A 17,762-nucleotide genomic window follows, 5' to 3' on the forward strand; every position below is an offset into this window, starting at 1 on the left:
TAGATCTGATTACATACTTTTTTGTATGCCCCCATTTTTGTTATATTATGTGTTTATTTTTTATGTGAAATAGGTCATATGTATTCTACAGTATTTTGATAACCCCACCATACAGTAACATAATGAATTGTCATGTTTTAAACCTATTTAATATCAAGCATAGTGGAATATGGCAACTGAATGGCAGTGTTTGTTTTTTCAATCTTTATACAGCATATGCATCTGTTAGGTAATTGTATTTTAATATTGACTTATAGTTTTATATTTCAGTCTTTCCCTACTTTTTGTGGAACAATTTCAGGATAATGATTTATAAGTCTGAGTTGGATTCCATGCTTAATGAGTTTTGGCTGCTCACAAATTTTGCTGTTTGCATAAATTTTGTGTGTTTTGACGTGCATGTTACCTGATATAACGTATTCTCTTCATATAGTACTGTATATCATTTCAGTCATTCACAACTTTAATGTAGTGAGGAGGTATGCAGTAATACACAGTAACACCACTGGACTCTAACCCACCAGCAGAATATTGGAAAATGATATAGTGTTAAATAGGACATAATAATGATAACCACAAACTCTAAGTACAATAGCAACCTTTTGTGTACTTTTCCTTACCTTAACATTTTTCTGCTACCAAGCTGTAATATGCATTTCAAAGGAACCTTACATATTGAAGGGATCAGAAAAGCTCTCCATCAGCCCCTTGTGTAAAGAGATGTCCGTTTGATTTTTTCCTGCTAATGCCAGATGTGCTATAATGGAAGTTTGGAATAAAAGGACATTATTATAATGGATAAAATGAGGAAGAGCCCATGAACTTCAAAAGGCTTACCTCAAGGCTGTGCACCTTTATGGCAAGCTTTCAGTTTTCCCAACACATGATTACTGATTATACTCAGACACCATTTGTCTGTATTTGACCATGCATACCCATTTAGTTTGCATATCATCATTGTCATCTTATCATCACCATTGTCATAGTCATCATCATCATTTCTAAAGTAACCCTACTTTTAATATGTTGGTGTTTAGGCTTATGAAAAGTAATTAAATAAAAGAATCTGAATCTTTTTTTTAAATTCCTCGCCATAATAAAGGTGCATCATCTACATCAGTACAATATATATAATGTTGCAACAAATGTGGTCTACAGTGCAGATATATGCTGGATTCAAAATTTTCATTGCTTTGTATAATGCATTACAAGAATGTCAGTTTTCATGCTTGCCTCCTGCAGAATATTTATTCTTTTCACTACAGCCATTTGTTGCCAAACTTTCTCCATAAGGTGTAAGAATTAAAATATAAGAATGGTTAGCTGAATCATCAGTGATTTGTTATTTATAAGAATGGTTAGCTGAATCATCAGTGATTTGTTATTCACAATCCAAGATTCTCAGATTTTGTTCTGTTTTGATAACCTTTGCCATTTTCAGCTACATGTATTCCCACTATGACTGGATGCAGCTTATAATAGCTAGGAAATATGATGGAATGTTGTATCACATTGGGGTTGATTAATTCTTATGCATCAGAGTTTCTAGCTGAGCCTAACTTGTATAATCTGTGTTTACTACAGTTGCATTTGGTGTAGTTGATGACTAAGTAGATAGTGCATGGATATAAGTTAGTGGAGCCACCTTTTCTCTAGTTCCATATGCCATATGGAGAGATAGTATATTAGACCACATTAGAAACTCTGTTGACAAGATTTGAACAACTCCATTTCAGTATGTAACAATAACCAAATTTGAAGTTAATAGGTTTATGACCTCTCCAAGAAGAATCAGTCATGGATATGTTAGACTAGCGGCAAATCCAACTTATACGGGTGGAATGGCCAAAATATCTTGCTGGATTGAAAGTATATTGGTTGAGTTTGATACATGAAAGTCTTGTGAAATAAATTTCAGTGCAATATTTTTTCTAGGCTGCTTTTAGTGCCGGGGAAATTAGATATTTTGTACCAGTAATTAAGTTAAGGAAACTTTCAGCATTAGTGCTTATTGTGTTCCTGTTTAAAATTTGGAACATATTACAGCACAAAGTACACAGGTTTTCATATGGATGCAAGTATGGAACTTATCTAATGTGTATCATAACCATATCTGTAGGAAACAAACACACAATGCTTATAATATGGTCTTAACAGGTGACAGAGCCAACACTGCCTAATGCCACATTACAGCCATCCTCATATACAAATCATACCTGATCCAGATAAGCAGCTGTAAACCAGAATGGGAAGTTGTCACATCTTTTCTACCACAGGGTCTATGATGAGGCGTAATCCTCCTCACCTTAACCCCTTCATGACAGTTTGGCAGATGATGCTCATGAGTGACTTCAGATAATTGTAACTCTTTTTGTTATTATTTAAAAAAGGGAAGGTTCCTCTGTACCAACAGATTCCCTCGTACGGCCACATTGATTACAGCTCAGCACCAGTATATTTTCCACCATGCCAACTTTTTTTTTATATAGTATTGTACATTCATGCAGTCATTGATTTCTTAATGGATTTAATTATTTGTGTAGCAGTAGTAGTTTCCTAACATAAAAGCAATTTACAGTACTGTATGTGTAAATCATTGTCATTTTAAGAGAAGGGAAGTAGTTACAGTTAGGCAAGTGCTATAAAGGTAAGGAGGAAGGTTTAAAGAGAATGAGAGAATGAAGAAAGAAACAGAGATGGAAGAAACAAAGACAAGAATAAGAGGAATTATATGACACTTCAGTATACACCACAAAAAATTTTGCAATAAACAGCAACAACAATAGTACTATATTATAATGAAAATCAATCCAGATTACTTAAATAATACTCCACTCCTTACGGGATTATGGCGTCTGGCAATAGATAGATAGATTTTCACCAAATATGTTCTGGAAGCTGTTACGGTTATCATCATTCAGCTCAAATTCATCACTGTCATCATCATCATCATCATCACTTAGTCAGTCCACTGTAGGACAAAGGCCTTTACCAAGCAGCCTGGTTACTTGAGGCTTCCTCCATTCCTTTTGTTTCTTTAGATCTGCTTATGTTAAATTTTCAGATAATGTATTTTAATTTTTCATCTTGGTGCTTTTTTTTCTCTTTTTAAAGTTCCCGTGTGCAGTGCAATTTCTCCTTGTCCATATGGCCATGTTCTTTATTTTAAAGATAAATTCTTTCACACTTTGTGAAAGTTTGCTGTTGTTGTTTTGGGATTTCCTACCTCCTATGACCTGAACTACTCCATATACCATTCTCTTGAAGTTCTGTTTTATTTCTTCATGTCAGTATTTGCTTCATCTGTCAGCTGCAAGTACGGTAATCCCTTTAAGACCCAGACACCCAAGTCCCAGGCACCTCAAGTCCCGGACATTTTGGGCTTGGGTCAAAAAAAAAAAAAAAAAAAAAAAGCCGTTGTGTGTTCATCCCTACTCTAATTTTGCCGAGTGGTGACGAGCAGCTGTGCTTTGGCGCTTAGTTCCAGCGATGTCCACTAGAGTGCCCTTGCATCCTCCCTACTTCCTGCCTACCTACCGTCGTGACTGCACAATCATCGTCTTGACTGCCCATCTGCTCGCCTTTGTGGTGAACTAAACTGTAATACCTTGCCACTAGACCACATGGGAATTTACAGTGTTGTGCAGTGTTAAGAAATTAGAATTCAGAATGCAAAGGATTAAGTGCAGAGTGCAACACTGGCATGTTACAACAGGCATGGCACAAGTAAGAACAGAACGAGCAGTGTTAAACAATTATAATTCACAGTGCAAAGGATTAAGTGCAATGCAACACTGGATTACTGTACGTGCTTCAGGTACACCTTCACCAGTGTAGAGCCATAGAGGAGGCAGGTTAATCTTCGCGACGGTCACGGACATGATGTAAGTACCCTGTACACTGCAAAATATTTTCCATACTCACTTCTGATTTCTCATTCACTGGTTCCGTTTCATTCATTTTATGGTTTCTGTCCTTATTTGTGTGAATAAGGTCTTAAATAGGTGCTGTGCATGTCTGGTAGGGAGTTATTTAGGTGGCTTTCAAAGTTAGGTTGGGTTGAGGTCTATAAGTACCTGTCCAGGGGCATTATTCCCAAGTCCCGGACATGCCTTTGGCTTTATTACGTCGGATCTTGGAGGGATTACTGTACAGTCAGACCCCTGCTTATGAAGGATTGACTTATGAAAAATCTGTAGATACGAAAAAAATTGTGTTGGGGAGGGGGGCCAGTCATAGCAAGGAAGGATGGAGTCAGTTTTTTTTTTTTTTTTTTTTTTAATGTGAGGAAGCAGCAGGAACCAAAGGCAATGAGCCCGCAAAACTGTTCTTTCCAAGAGAAAAACAAAATACAAGAGAGAGCCAAATTCAAGATACATTCATTTCGAGATGCCTGGACACACTGCGTTTGAAAGACTGGAGATCATAGGAAGCAGGAAATACAGACAGAGGGAGACAGTTCCAGAGTTGACCTGTTGCATAAATGAAGGACTAGGAGTAACGGTTAACTTTTGCATTAGAGAGTTGAACAGAAAAGGGGTGAGAGTTTGCTGCTAGATGGGTGCTACGCGCCCGTCGTAGAAGTGGAGGAATGCATGCTGACAGTTCAGAGGAACATTGACCATTGAAGTAGCGACATTAAAGAGATAAAGATGCAACATTACGGTGAAGAGACAGAGGTTAAAGGGAGTCAGTAAGAGGGGGAGAGTTAATGAGATGAAAAGCCTTTGACTCCACCCTATTGAGAAGAGCTGTATGTGGGGAGCCTCCCCACACATGAGAGTTGTCTCCACACAAGGGCGGATAAAACCCCTGTATAGAGTCAGCAATTGTGCAGGGGCAAAGAAGGAGCGGAGTCGGCTTAGCACACCCAATTGCTTGGAAACAGATTTTACAAGAGATGTAATATGATCTTTCCAAGACAAGTCCCGAGCAAATGAAACCCCAAGCATGTTCAACGATGATGCAGGATTAAGTTGAGTATTATTAAACATAAGTGGGTATACCTGTGGAAGATTTTATTGGGTTGATAGGTGCAAAAACTGAGTCTTTGATGCATTAAAAACAACCAGATTATTTTTATCCCAGTCAGAGATACGAGCCAAGTCAGACATTAGGTGTTCTATAGCCTTATCCCTTGCCTGTTGAAGTGGACGTTGTGGGAATCGAATGGAAAGGTGAAAGGTGGAGTCATCAGCCTATGAATGGATAGGGTTAAATGTACAGCTTAGTAGGTCATTGATGAATAAAAGGAAGAGAGTTGGTGATAGGACAGAGCCCTGAGGAACACCACTGTTAATAGATCTAGGAGAAGAACGATCGTCGTTTACAACAGCAGCTATAGAACAACCAGAAAGGAAGCTAGAGGTGAAGGCACAGATAGAAAGATAGAAACCGTAAGAGAGCAGTTTGGAAATTAAAAATTTATGCCAGACTCGATCGAAAGCCTTTGAGATGTCAAGTGCAATGACAAAGCTTTCGCCAAAGTCCCGAAAGGAGGATGACCAGGAGTCTGAAAGGTAGGTGAGAAGATCGCCTGTGGAGCGTCCCTGACGGAACCTATACTGACGATCAGAAAGAAGGTTGTGATAGGAAAGATGCCTTAAAATTTTTCTATTAAGAATAGACTCAAAAACTTTTGAGATACAGGATGTTAAAGCAATTGGACAATAGTTAGAGGGTTGGGAATGGTCACCCTTCTTTGGGACTGGCTGAATGAGAGCAAACTTCCAGCAAGAAGGAAAGGTACAAGTTGACAAAGGCGAAAGAGTTTGCTTAGGCAGGGTGTAAGTGTAGAAGCACAGTTCTTGAGAACAACAGGAGGGACTCCATCAGGCCCTTATGCCTTATTAGTACTAAGGCCAGCAATGGCAGAAAATACATCAGCTGAAGAAATTTTAATGTTAGCCATGAGGAAGTCAGAGGGGGGAAGTGATGGAGGAACAGCACCGGAATCGTCTAAGGTGGAATTGGAGGAGAAAGTATGAGCGAAGAGATCTGCTTTATCAGTAGAAGAAATAGCTACAGAGCCATCAGAGTAGAAAAGAGGAGGGAAGGATGATGAGGTAAAGTTGTTAGATAGGTTTTTGGCAAGGTGCCAGAAGGAGTGGGAAGAGTTCGAGTTAGAGAGTTGAGAGTATTTTGTACGGATGAAATTATTTTTAGCAGAGCGAAGAACAGACTTAGCGCGATTCCGGGCAGAAATGTATAAAAGATGTGATTCAGGGGTGGGTTGGCTCCGGTACCTTTTATAGGCCCTCTCCTTGTTGTGGACAGCATTAGAACAAGTGTGATTAAACCAAGGCTTTTGTGCATTAGTCAAAGGATATGAGAAAGGAATGTATGCTTCCATGCCCGAGAGAATAACCTCCGTAATGCGCAAGGCACACCCAGATGGCTCCCGGCCATGGAAGCAATAATCATTCCAGGGAAAATCAAAGAAGGTGAAGACACTGACAAGGAAGTGAGGTGTAATTGCAGTTCAGTGAAGGGTAGAGGACAAGTGGAGGAGCGGAGACAATAATGCGCTTTAATCTGGAGACAGACAGACAGAGAGGATAGCACAGATGTAAGTATGGTGTAGAAAGGTGATGGGGTTGAGGGAAAGAACTTTGACCTCAGTAATTATGGGATTAGGGCTGGGTTGGAGAGAGAGAGTATAAGAATGAGAGATTGACTTACAAAAAAAAAAAAAGACTTATGAAAGACCTTTAAGAACCAATTATTTTTGTAAGTTGGGGACTGCCTGTATTTATTCTGAAGTAGCAGACTTAATTCCACTCTCTTCTTTCCCGCAGTGACAGGTTTGGCCGTTTCCTTTAACTCAGCCTCAGCCTCCCTCCTCAGAATCTAGTATTATGTGACTTCCCATCACAGGACTTTGAACACCATCAGAGGCATTTTAACCAGTTCCTAGGGGGGAGGGGGGGGAAAAAAAAAAAGGTATCCCTGATAATTGACACATAAGCAAGCAGAATGCAATCTATCTATCTGTATACCAAGGCTGCTTCCTCAGAAGAAGGGGAGGTAGCCGAGACAGGATGACACACTCCCAATTTACTCATCCACACACATACATTCACCCGCAAGCAGAAGCAGATAAACAGAATGGAGAAGATGTATAATGGAGCAGAACGATAGAGTACTGTAATACATAATTTAGAGAACGAAGTACAATACTATATATCCAAATGATTAGGCGATGTAGATTAGTTGGCAAAGTGGAAAGTATTTCTGTTTATGCTACTGTAAAGGTGTGGCCGTTGTGACTGATCACATGGAGTATCACCATCATTTTCACACTTTGACAGCCCACCTTGGTATTGGCAAGATTCAGGCTGAATTCCGAGCATGTGAGTCTTGGTAAACATGTGACCCTCCTTAGCTTGCTGATGGTAACCTGAAACTTACTTGGTAAATAAAATATTAATAAAATTTTTGAGGTTTTGTTCATGGAGTGCTGTCTCAGTAATTATTGTTATTTTCAGATCTAACTAAGTAAAGGAATTAAATAAATTCTTACTGTCCCCAGTTCCCTGAAAAGAATGGTTTATGTACTGAAAGGCATTGTGACAATTGTATGTAATACTGAAAATTAGTAACATTGTTAATGCTTCAGTAAGACAGATTTGATTATATTCAATTAATATTGTAAATTTATAACATTGCTCATGCTTCAGTAAGACACATTTAATGAGTAATAGTGGTTATTGATAGTAGTTCTGCAGTACATGACATTATTTGAATTCTTTATGTAGTTTTCAGCATCCAGTAATTAAAAATAACATACACTGTTTCTTTGTTAGTCCTTTCCACGAGATCTATTTATATCGTGGTGCATGTTTTCATACTGGTGTAACACCAGCCCCAGCATAATCATTTGTCATACTAAAGGGAGTCATAGCATAGTAATTCCAAGTCAAATTAATAAGGCAAGAAACAGTATGAAGCAATGTTGAATGCTATTTTTTGCGTACAGGTACTGAGCTCTCACCCAGCATCAATGAGAATACATTTCTTAACCTCTATAATCCAGTGACAAATTTTTTTGCAGTTAATTCAAGAAATTTGTTGTGCTCAGGAGAGACTTGCCAGACTTGAGGGGTTAGATACAACCTTCGTTAATACATTCAGTACCAGAATTCTTTCCGTAAGTTGATTAAAATTATTGGGGGGTAAAAAAAAAAAAAATGTTTAAAAAATCACTCTGTTGAAGGGAATAAATGAAAAACTCATATTCATAATGTTATCATTAGTTCTCAGTTGTAGCTCATCTAGCCATTTAAAAATAAAAAAATAAATAAAATCCTTTTAGTATGGCTGGACACTGGGGTGTTTAAATGAAGCAGACAACCCTTTTTTTTTTTTTTGTCTGAGAGAAATATGAGCAGTCAGAAGCTTTAAAACCCATCTCAGGTAATCCTGTCTTTCATGTTGGAGCACTTTGGAATAATATTAGAGCTAACACTTTTTTTTTTTTTTTTTTTTTTTTAATCGTAGCAGTCAAAGGATTAAAGTCAGTGCCTGAATAATGCTGTCTTTGATATTGTTGTGCTCTAGAACTTGATTTGGACCATTTTCATTCAGGGAGAGAAATCCTAAGACAAAAAAGTTTAAAGTCATTTTCTAAGTAAGTTTTTCTGTTATTGGCCCACTTATGAAATTTATTTTGGCTAATGCCAGATAATTTTGGTTGAGTAAAATTCTAGCGGTTAAATTCAGTCGCCTTGTTATGAGCACTGTCAGGGTTACCACCATCTTGCTGCGGAGGATCCCAAGCTACCCTGTCAAGCTGTGAGTGCTTCTGTGGTGGATGCTGGCAGTGTTGTTTTGCAGCTGAGTCTGGCTTCCTTATCCAGTTCCTCATTCACTTCCCACTCATATGGCATTATTCTCATTGGCATAAGAGGCTTTGTACCACTTCATCCATAGTACTATGTTGGGCATACTGCTTTTCAACATTTTAGTGTATGTTGTTACTGTCTTTTTCATGGTGACAGTTTTTCTATGGTAACATACTATAAGATATTTATACTTTAATGTTCATATGTCACTGAGGAAGATGTGTCATAAAAACTCCAAAGTTGGTAAGAATACTACTTATACAGTTGACTCCTGTGAAGTGACTGTGTTCACTTCTGCAGTGTAGTTCTCAAAGTCTTTGGCGAAGTGCAGTCCAGTCCTCATACTGTAGGTGTGCAGTTGTATTCATGTCATTTCACAAGTGGCAATACCTCAAGACCAAATGAGTTCTCCTCCATCAAAAGGGCCTGATATATTAAAAGTTATCTTGTATCAGTGTTATTTAACCCATACCTTGCCAGCGACGTACATCTACGTCCCCTTCAAAGACGCCGGTGACGTAGATTTACATCCTGCTGCATTGAGAAGTCATTGCAAGCAGCCTAAGTAAAATGGAAGGTAATAAAGTATCTCGCTAACTTCAGACATTTCTCCGCTACACTTATAACACTGATTTAGAAGCACTGGAGGCGAGTGAGTCTTCACAGGCTCACAGCCGCTCTGCTCTGTCAGTAACCTTGAAGATTTCAGAGGTCGAGTGGCACCAACCTTACTCAATTTCAGCGTACTTTCTGGCTTTGGTGATTACTTTTATTAGTGCCAAGGATCTTATGTTAATGTATGAAGTTCATTTACCCACAAAAATAATCCAAAGTCGGTTCACAAGCTCACAGACGCTCTGCTGTCTCAGTAACCTCGAAGTTTTCACAGTTAGAATGGCACCAATCTGACTCAATTCAACCAACTTTCTGGCTCTGGTGATTACGTTTATTAGTACCAGGGATCCTATATTGATGTATTAAGCCAATTTAGCCGGGGGAAAAAAAAAATCCAAAATTGGTTCACAGGCTCACAGCCACTTAGCTCTCTCAGTAATCTCGAAGATTTCAGAGGTTGAGTGGCACCAACCTGACTCGATTCATACTTTTATTAGTGCCAGGGATCTTACAGTGATGTATTAAGCACATTTATAGCCAGGAAAAAAAAAAATTGGCTGGCATAGAGGGGTATCAGTTTATTTTTTTGCCCAGCACAGTATGGGTTAATCATTCATCATCATCATCATCCAATCCTGTGGTGCCCCGTGAGGAGTGTAGGAGCTCAGGACTAGGGAAAATGGTCCTGACATTTAAGATGAGAGTGGCCAGCCTCTCTTATCCCTGAGTGGCATTATGTGAGCAATAAACCCCAACCACCCCATGCATAATAAACCTGCACTGGCTCAATTTGATTGGAGCACCTTAATTACCCATAAAACCACCAGGCGCCAGAATTTGGTTATATGGTTACCACCCAGCATAGTAAATGGTTTCCTGGTATACAGGAAATTATTTGGCTTGTCACTCAGTATAGAGTCACCTGTAGGCAGAGGGAAGAGGAAAGAATGAAGGAAAGAAAGACAGAAGAGGGAGTGTTAAGTCACCCATAGGCAGAAGGAAGAGGAAAGAATGAAGGTAATAAAGACAGAATAGGAAGGCAGGAAAAAAGAAAAGAAAAGAGAGGAAGGGACAGATACCTGCGAACAGCACTATGTCGAGTAATTGTATGATGAGCACCCCCAAGCATAATGAAAGGTTAAACATAGAAAACTTTTATGCCACAGAAACTGTTAGAAACAAGGGTTCAACTGCATCACTAAGAGATAACAATGAGGATTGGGCTGTATCATTTCTACATGATGTGCTTCATTCATTATTAGCAGATGAGAACCAGAACTCAGGAGAATTTTGTCTGACACAAAAGTCATCTGATATCTTGACTGTAGTGGCTTGTACAATGGTATAAAGTTGAGTAATGCTTGCACTATACTGAGTACTATATCAGAACTTAAGAGCAAAAAAGAATTAATCTACATAGGTTCACTGCATTGTATAACGACTAAAAGTTTTGCTGGATCTTTATGTTTGTTGGCTGATGCCACATCAAGAGTTCATTGATGGTGAAAGTTTTGTGTTGGCCATCTCAGTGAACACTTACAATATGACATCTGGCAATAGGTAGATAGAGGCCGGATCATCCATGTTCCTCATTAATTAAAGTAATTGACCATCATTCACCTGTATTTATCTCGTACTTTTATTTTTTTTATTTTTTTATTTTTTCATTATCTTATAAGGTTAGTACAGTACCTAGTTTCATACATATACTGTATCATGTATTTTTTTTTATAGCGTCACTTCCTCCTCCTCCTCCTCCCTCCCTCCCTCCCTCCCTCCCTCCTCCTCCTCCTCCTCCTCCTCCTGTGCTTCTCCTCCTCCTCCTCCTCCTGTGCTTCTCCTCCTCCTCCTCCTCCTCCTCCTCCTGTGCTTCTCCTCCTCCTCCTCCTCCTCCTGTGCTTCTCCTCCTCCTCCTCCTGTGCTTCTCCTCCTCCTGTGCTTCTCCTCCTCCTCCTCCTGTGCTTCTCCTCCTCCTCCTCCTCCTGTGCTTCTCCTCCTCCTCCTCCTGTGCTTCTCCTCCTCCTCCTCCTCCTGTGCTTCTCCTCCTCCTCCTCCTCCTCCTGTGCTTCTCCTCCTCCTCCTCCTCCTCCTGTGCTTCTCCTCCTCCTCCTCCTCCTCCTCCTGTGCTTCTCCTCCTCCTCCTCCTCCTCCTGTGCTTCTCCTCCTCCTCCTCCTCCTCCTGTGCTTCTCCTCCTCCTCCTCCTCCTCCTGTGCTTCTCCTCCTCCTCCTCCTGTGCTTCTCCTCCTCCTCCTCCTGTGCTTCTCCTCCTCCTCTTCCTGTGCTTCTCCTCCTCCTCCTCCTGTGCTTCTCCTCCTCCTCCTCCTGTGCTTCTCCTCCTCCTCCTCCTGTGCTTCTCCTCCTCCTCTTCCTGTGCTTCTCCTCCTCCTCCTCCTGTGCTTCTCCTCCTCCTCTTCCTGTGCTTCTCCTCCTCCTCCTCCTCCTCCTGTGCTTCTCCTCCTCCTCTTCCTGTGCTTCTCCTCCTCCTCCTCCTGTGCTTCTCCTCCTCCTCTTCCTGTGCTTCTCCTCCTCCTCTTCCTGTGCTTCTCCTCCTCCTCCTCCTGTGCTTCTCCTCCTCCTCTTCCTGTGCTTCTCCTTCTCCTCCTCCTCCTCCTCTTCCTGTGCTTCTCCTCCTCCTCCTCCTCCTGTGCTGCTTCTTCTCTGAATCCTTTGATAAAAGATGATCATTATGAACCACCTCCAGGTTACTTTCTTACTTTGTACTCTCTCACTCATTCAGTCCTCCCATTTCCTCCTGACTCTCTTTATATGTCTGCTGTTGCAGTCCTTTTCTCTACAACATTTTTCTTAATGTGCATGCTTTACTAAATCAAGCATCTCCTATTCTCTTTCTTTCATTTGTCTACTTTTCCATTTTCCTCCGTGAATCACTGACTAGCTGTTCTTATTCATGTATCCACAAAAGGCCTCTGGAACAACTAAATGAAACAGTATATTTATACCTATTTATAATTGTACCATTGTACAACAAGTCACTATACTATAGATGATTATGATGATGCAGTGTGTCAGGGGCACTAATTCCACACCTTGCAGAAGTCTTCAGTCAAAAGGCCATACATTCATGAGCTTAGGTGGCTCACTGTAATTAAGGTTCTTCCTTCTTGATATATTTTGCATGTCATTTTTTAAAATTCTATTGTGCACTGTCTGTATCTTTTTATTATAAAAATAGTTTACACAAATAAGAGTTAAGATGATACAGTGTGCCATTACAGAAATAATCTGCAAGGAAGTGGTGCTAAGGAGCCTCCAAAGTGCATGAGAACATAATCCAAGGAGTGTGTGCTTATTCCTCCATCTCCCAGCTTCTTTCATTATTAACCTTCCTTACTTGCCATACATTTAACAGCTTGGGCAGCTTATTAAATAGGAAAATTAAAGTGTGGTTGTTATAGGTGCCACTTTTGCTTAGCTAGAAATCATTATCAGTGCACAAGAGGCACCATAAATCAGTTCCTTATTAATGCCTGCAATGCCCATATGTGTGATTGGTTTCTTCTTCCTGTATCTCATGCCTTTAGTCTTTTTTTCCCACATAGTGTGTGCAGGAATGACAGAAATCACTGATTGTTTGTCCATTATTAGTAATTTAAATGATTTTTTTTTTTTTTTAAGTCATATTACATCATATTTTTAATTTAAGGACTGAATTACTGTCAGGATTCAGTGTAACATAAACTGATAAAGGTACAGAAGTACAGCATTGGTAAATTTCTAGAAGCTTCCAGCACTGAGGTGCGAGGTGTAAAAAATATACGGAATTCAATAGACTGTAAAATTAGAATGTTGAATGGTCATTTTCAGATAGGTTTCTGAACATCTGAATTAATCCAGAATTCATCAAACAGTACAATATTAAGTTTAATGAATGTGGAGTTGTTATATTTGAGCAGACTGAGCCGGTGAAAGTACTGCATATATCCAAGGGGTGGTTGGGGTTTATTGCTCACATAATGCCACTCAGGGATGAGTGAGGTTGGTCATTTTCATCTTAAATGTCAGGACCAACTTGCCTAGCCCCGGGCTTCTACGCTTCTCATGGGGCAACGTAGGATTGGATGATGAATGAATTATTCTAGAACTTACGATCATGGGTTTCTGTGTTGATATTAAGATACTCTCATAAAGGAGTTGATTGAATCAGTGATATGCAGTACAGTAAGACCCTTTGAAAGTGTTTCTAACTGAACCGATGTCAGTAATATTCAGTGGAATACTGGAACATTATTAGAGAAGATGGGAATGTAGTGTATGCTGCAACACATACAACCAGTGTTGCCTTTTTTTAATGCAGTGTACCATAACTTTTTATCGGCAGTAGATGTAATTTTAACTTCTTCGTCCGTGGTATGCACGAGGATGTCTAAATTACAAAAGTTTATGAGTAATTTTTATTTATGACTGTAGCATCTTGGTAGGAGTGTTGAGAAACTGGACCAAGACGGTCTTGCTGTGTTGGTTATATTGCTGTTGAGTAAGAGTTGCAAGTTCTGACTGGCTCGTTTTGCCACTGGGCAGAATATCAACAGTAGCTTGGCCTGTGCTTCTAACTTTTAGGAATAATAGTTGTAGAAGCAGCAGAATGGCCAAAATGTTTATGAAAGCACTAGAAGCAGAGCAGAGACTTGGTCTGTATAGCCTTTTCCCACAAGATACTTGTCTTAAATAAACAAGGAAGTTTTCGGTTAAAGGACTAACTGGCTTGGTCTCAGTTGTCTATTTTGTATGTCGACCATAAATGAAGATGCTCAGCTCAGTTCATTAAAGGTTTTCAGTGCATTGAAATCAAGGTAGTAAAGCAGTCTAAAGCCTCAATTTTAGGTTTCTGGTTTTGAATCTTATTACTGGCTTCTTGTTTTATAGTACGGTACAACCTCCCTAAACCAGAGTTTCAAGTTGGACGTCACCTCCAGTTATACAGTATTGGTTATTTTCCTGTCTGCTTTTCTCATATGTCCAGTTGTTTGTACAGATTAAGGCAGAAAGGTTTGTTCCTTCACAGCATTTTCTGTTGTTTAATGTGGCAAGTAACTTCTTACATTTTACCATGATAATCAGTTCTTTGAAGAGATAGAATTTTTAAAACCCTCACCGGGGAATACAGAATGTTAATAAAAAGAAAATCACTTGAAACAACAGGTGTTTAGGAGTTCTGTTTTTTATCTGTATTTTCACATGATTACCCTTGAAGAGAGTTGACACAAATATTTGCATGTACAAAAGTGATGATTTGATTTAGAGAGGTAAAGCTCTTTTCTATCTTCTTCCCCTGCAGTGTGCTACATTTTCCTGTGTTGGTGGTTCACTCTGTCTCAGTCTCTGCTCACAGACTTTACCTTCCAGTCACCACAGTCTTGTTGTTATGCTGCTCACCATTCTGTTCTTGTATGTTGAGCATCCAGTGGCAGTGATGTAGTCTTTTGCCATGCTGGGTTACCATTTGCTTGTGCTTTCATGTTGGCTCTCCTAATGTTTAATGGAGAATCACTTTTGCCTCTCTCTCTCTCTCTCTCTCTCTGTGCTTAAGTTTGTAGTTGCTTTCTTGTTAATATTTATTTTGATCCTCAGAAAAAAGTGACTGATTTCTCTGAACGAAATCCTGGCTTAGTCAAAATGATATAATTGCAGTACCTATAGTACAGTATATAGTTAATTGAACTAAATCATTAAATATAAGTTGCCTCATGCCCTGAAATATAAATAGACATTAAAGATTTGTATCATTATCACTTGTATACTGTAATGATTAAGTACATAGTTTGCCATATATAATCTGAATTTAATACTGTATTGTGAGATAGAAGAACTGTACATTAAACTGCAGTGCAAACTTGCACAGAGTACCTGTTGTCTTATCATGTTGGAGTGTTAAGTGTATGTGTGAGTATATATTTATTATGGTGTGGTAATAATTGTTTCTGCTGCAGCACTGAGGGAACGTGCCATGAGTGGTGACCGTGGAGGAGCACCAAAGGGAACACCAGGGAAGCGAGCAAAGTGGCATCTTGGTAAGTTGAAGAACCCAGTCCTGGACTGACATGTTGCCATTCTTAAAACATGCATGCCATTTGTAAATTTGTGTGTGTGTGTGTGTTTTGTAGCCTGCTTCTTGAGAGCTTGCCCAGGCATTGTCACTGCCTCTGCTGTGGTTTTCGAGAGCAAAAAGCAAAATTTAATGCACATTCTTTGCTCATTCAAATCTGCTGTAGTGGTTTGAGGATGAAAACTGCAGAGGTCACGTACACGAAGTGAAAAAAAAAAAAAAATGCCAGAAATACAGATTTGACCCTCTCAGTGTGATGCCACGTGACAAGGATTCACCAGACTGTATGCAAGTGGTGCCTACCAGCACAGCGGGGAACTGTTTCCTTTTCTCATGCTATAAATCTATTCTGGGAATTTGGGGGTCCCCCTTTTGTGTGTGTGTGTGTGTGTGTGTGTCTGTGTGTGTTTACCTAGTTGTATTTACCAAGTTGTGATATATATACAGGATATGAGCTATGCTCGTGGGGTCCTGTCTGTTTCTCAGTAAGTCAGATTTTGATTTGAACTTGTTTAAGTTTTTGGACTGGACAGTCTCTTTGTCCAGGCCGTTCCACGGGTCTATGCATGTATATGGAAAACTATATTTCTTGATAGTCTTCAAGCAACTTGACTTTTTGTAGTTTCATTCCATGTCCTCTTGTTACTCTCCCATCCCATACAAACAGATCTCTGTCAGTTTTTTCTACTCCCATCCTGCCTTGAACACTGCAATCATGTCGCCCCTCTCTCTCCTTTCTTCTAAGGAAGGCAGGTCTAGTTTTGCCAGCCTTTCCCTGTATGACAGGTCTGCCAGGCTAGAGACCATCTTGGCTGCTCTTCATTGTATTCTCTCGATCTTGTTTTTATCTTCTTTTTATGTGGGGACCTCACCACTGCCGCATATTCCAACCTGGGGCAGATCATGGCCATTATAAATTTTTTCATTATTTCCACATCCATGTAATGAAATGCTACTCTTATGTTAGCCAAGAGATATATGTTTCTCTAACTATATTGTTAATGTGTTTTTCAGTTGACAAATTATCCTGGACCATCACTCTGAAGTCCTTCTCTTCTCTTGCTTTTGTGATTGAGTCATTACCCATCATATAATTCAGTGATGGTCTCTTGGTACTTTTACCCGTTTCCAATATTTTACATTTTTTTGCATTGAATTTCATTTTCCACATCCGGCTCCAGTCATGAATCCTATGCAGGTTCCCAGCAGCATTTTACAGTCTTCAACTTCTACCCTCCTCATGATCTTTGCTTCGTCAGCAAACAGACTTGCGTTACTGTTCATTCCATCTACCGTATCATTTACGTAAATCAGGAACATTGTGGGCGCTAACACTAAGCCCTGTGGGACTCCATTTGTTACTTTCCCTCATCCAGACATCTTGTTTTTATTACTGTCCTCATTGGTGTGTCTCAAGAAATCTTTCATCTGCTCTAAGAGGTTCCCCTTCAGTCCTCCTATGTGTTCCAGTTTCCACATTAGTCACTTGTGGGGTGCCTTGTCAAAGGCTTTCTCCAAATCTAAGTACACACAATCCACCCAGCTCTCTCTCTGTCCTGTAGCACATCTAATGTCCTTGAGAAGAAGCTCAACAAGTTGGAAACACCCGACCTTCCACTTCTGAATCCAAATGGACTTTCTGCCAAAATATCCATCTACTCCAGATATTTTATCCATCTGTCATTCAGGATTCTCTTGCACAGTTTTGCAACCATGCTGGTCAGGGACACTGGTCTGTAATTCAGGGGTACTTCCTTGCTCCCTCCCTTATAAATTGGTACCACATTGGCTCTCTTCCATTCCCGAGGCACTTTACCTTCTTCCAGTGAACACACGGTTAAACCATGAATCTTATCCACCATTTGTTCTCTGCATTCCTTTAGTAATGAGGAGGATGGATGGTGAACTTGTTGAACGAAAGGCAATGATAGACTACATGTGTGTGGATGAGCGAATGAGAAGACAAGTGTTGGATGCAAGGGTGTGGAGAGGGTGGGGGAATGGAGTCTCGGACCATCACTTAGTGATGGCCAAGGTAGAGCTGCAAAGAAAGTGGTTGAGGAGGCGAAGGGGAAGACAGGAGGAAGCAGCTCCTGTGAGAAGAGTGGAGAAATTGCAAGATAGTGAGAAGAGGACAGAGTATAAGAGCATAGTGGAAGAAAGATTGGGAAGGTATGAGCTAGAGCAGATGGAAGGGGTGGAAGACGTATGTAAGATATTCACGGAAGAGATAAGTGCA

At 39.9% G+C, this 17,762-nt stretch overlaps 1 protein-coding gene across 1 annotated transcript in view; it reads left to right on the forward strand.

The window, feature by feature from the left end:
• AMPKalpha (AMP-activated protein kinase alpha subunit) overlaps positions 1-17,762 on the forward strand; it is a 102,846-nt gene that overhangs the window by 51,318 nt on the left and 33,766 nt on the right. Inside the window, exon 11 of the mRNA XM_080277513.1 lies at positions 15,408-15,488. Within this exon, the coding sequence (XP_080133639.1) occupies positions 15,408-15,488 (81 nt within the window). The remainder of the gene's footprint in view (positions 1-15,407; positions 15,489-17,762) is intronic.

The sequence above is a fragment of the Coenobita brevimanus genome, chromosome 70 (genome assembly GCF_032717465.1).
Source record: "Coenobita brevimanus isolate Jiangsu-jjx chromosome 70, ASM3271746v2, whole genome shotgun sequence".
Lineage (NCBI taxonomy): Eukaryota > Metazoa > Arthropoda > Malacostraca > Decapoda > Coenobitidae > Coenobita > Coenobita brevimanus.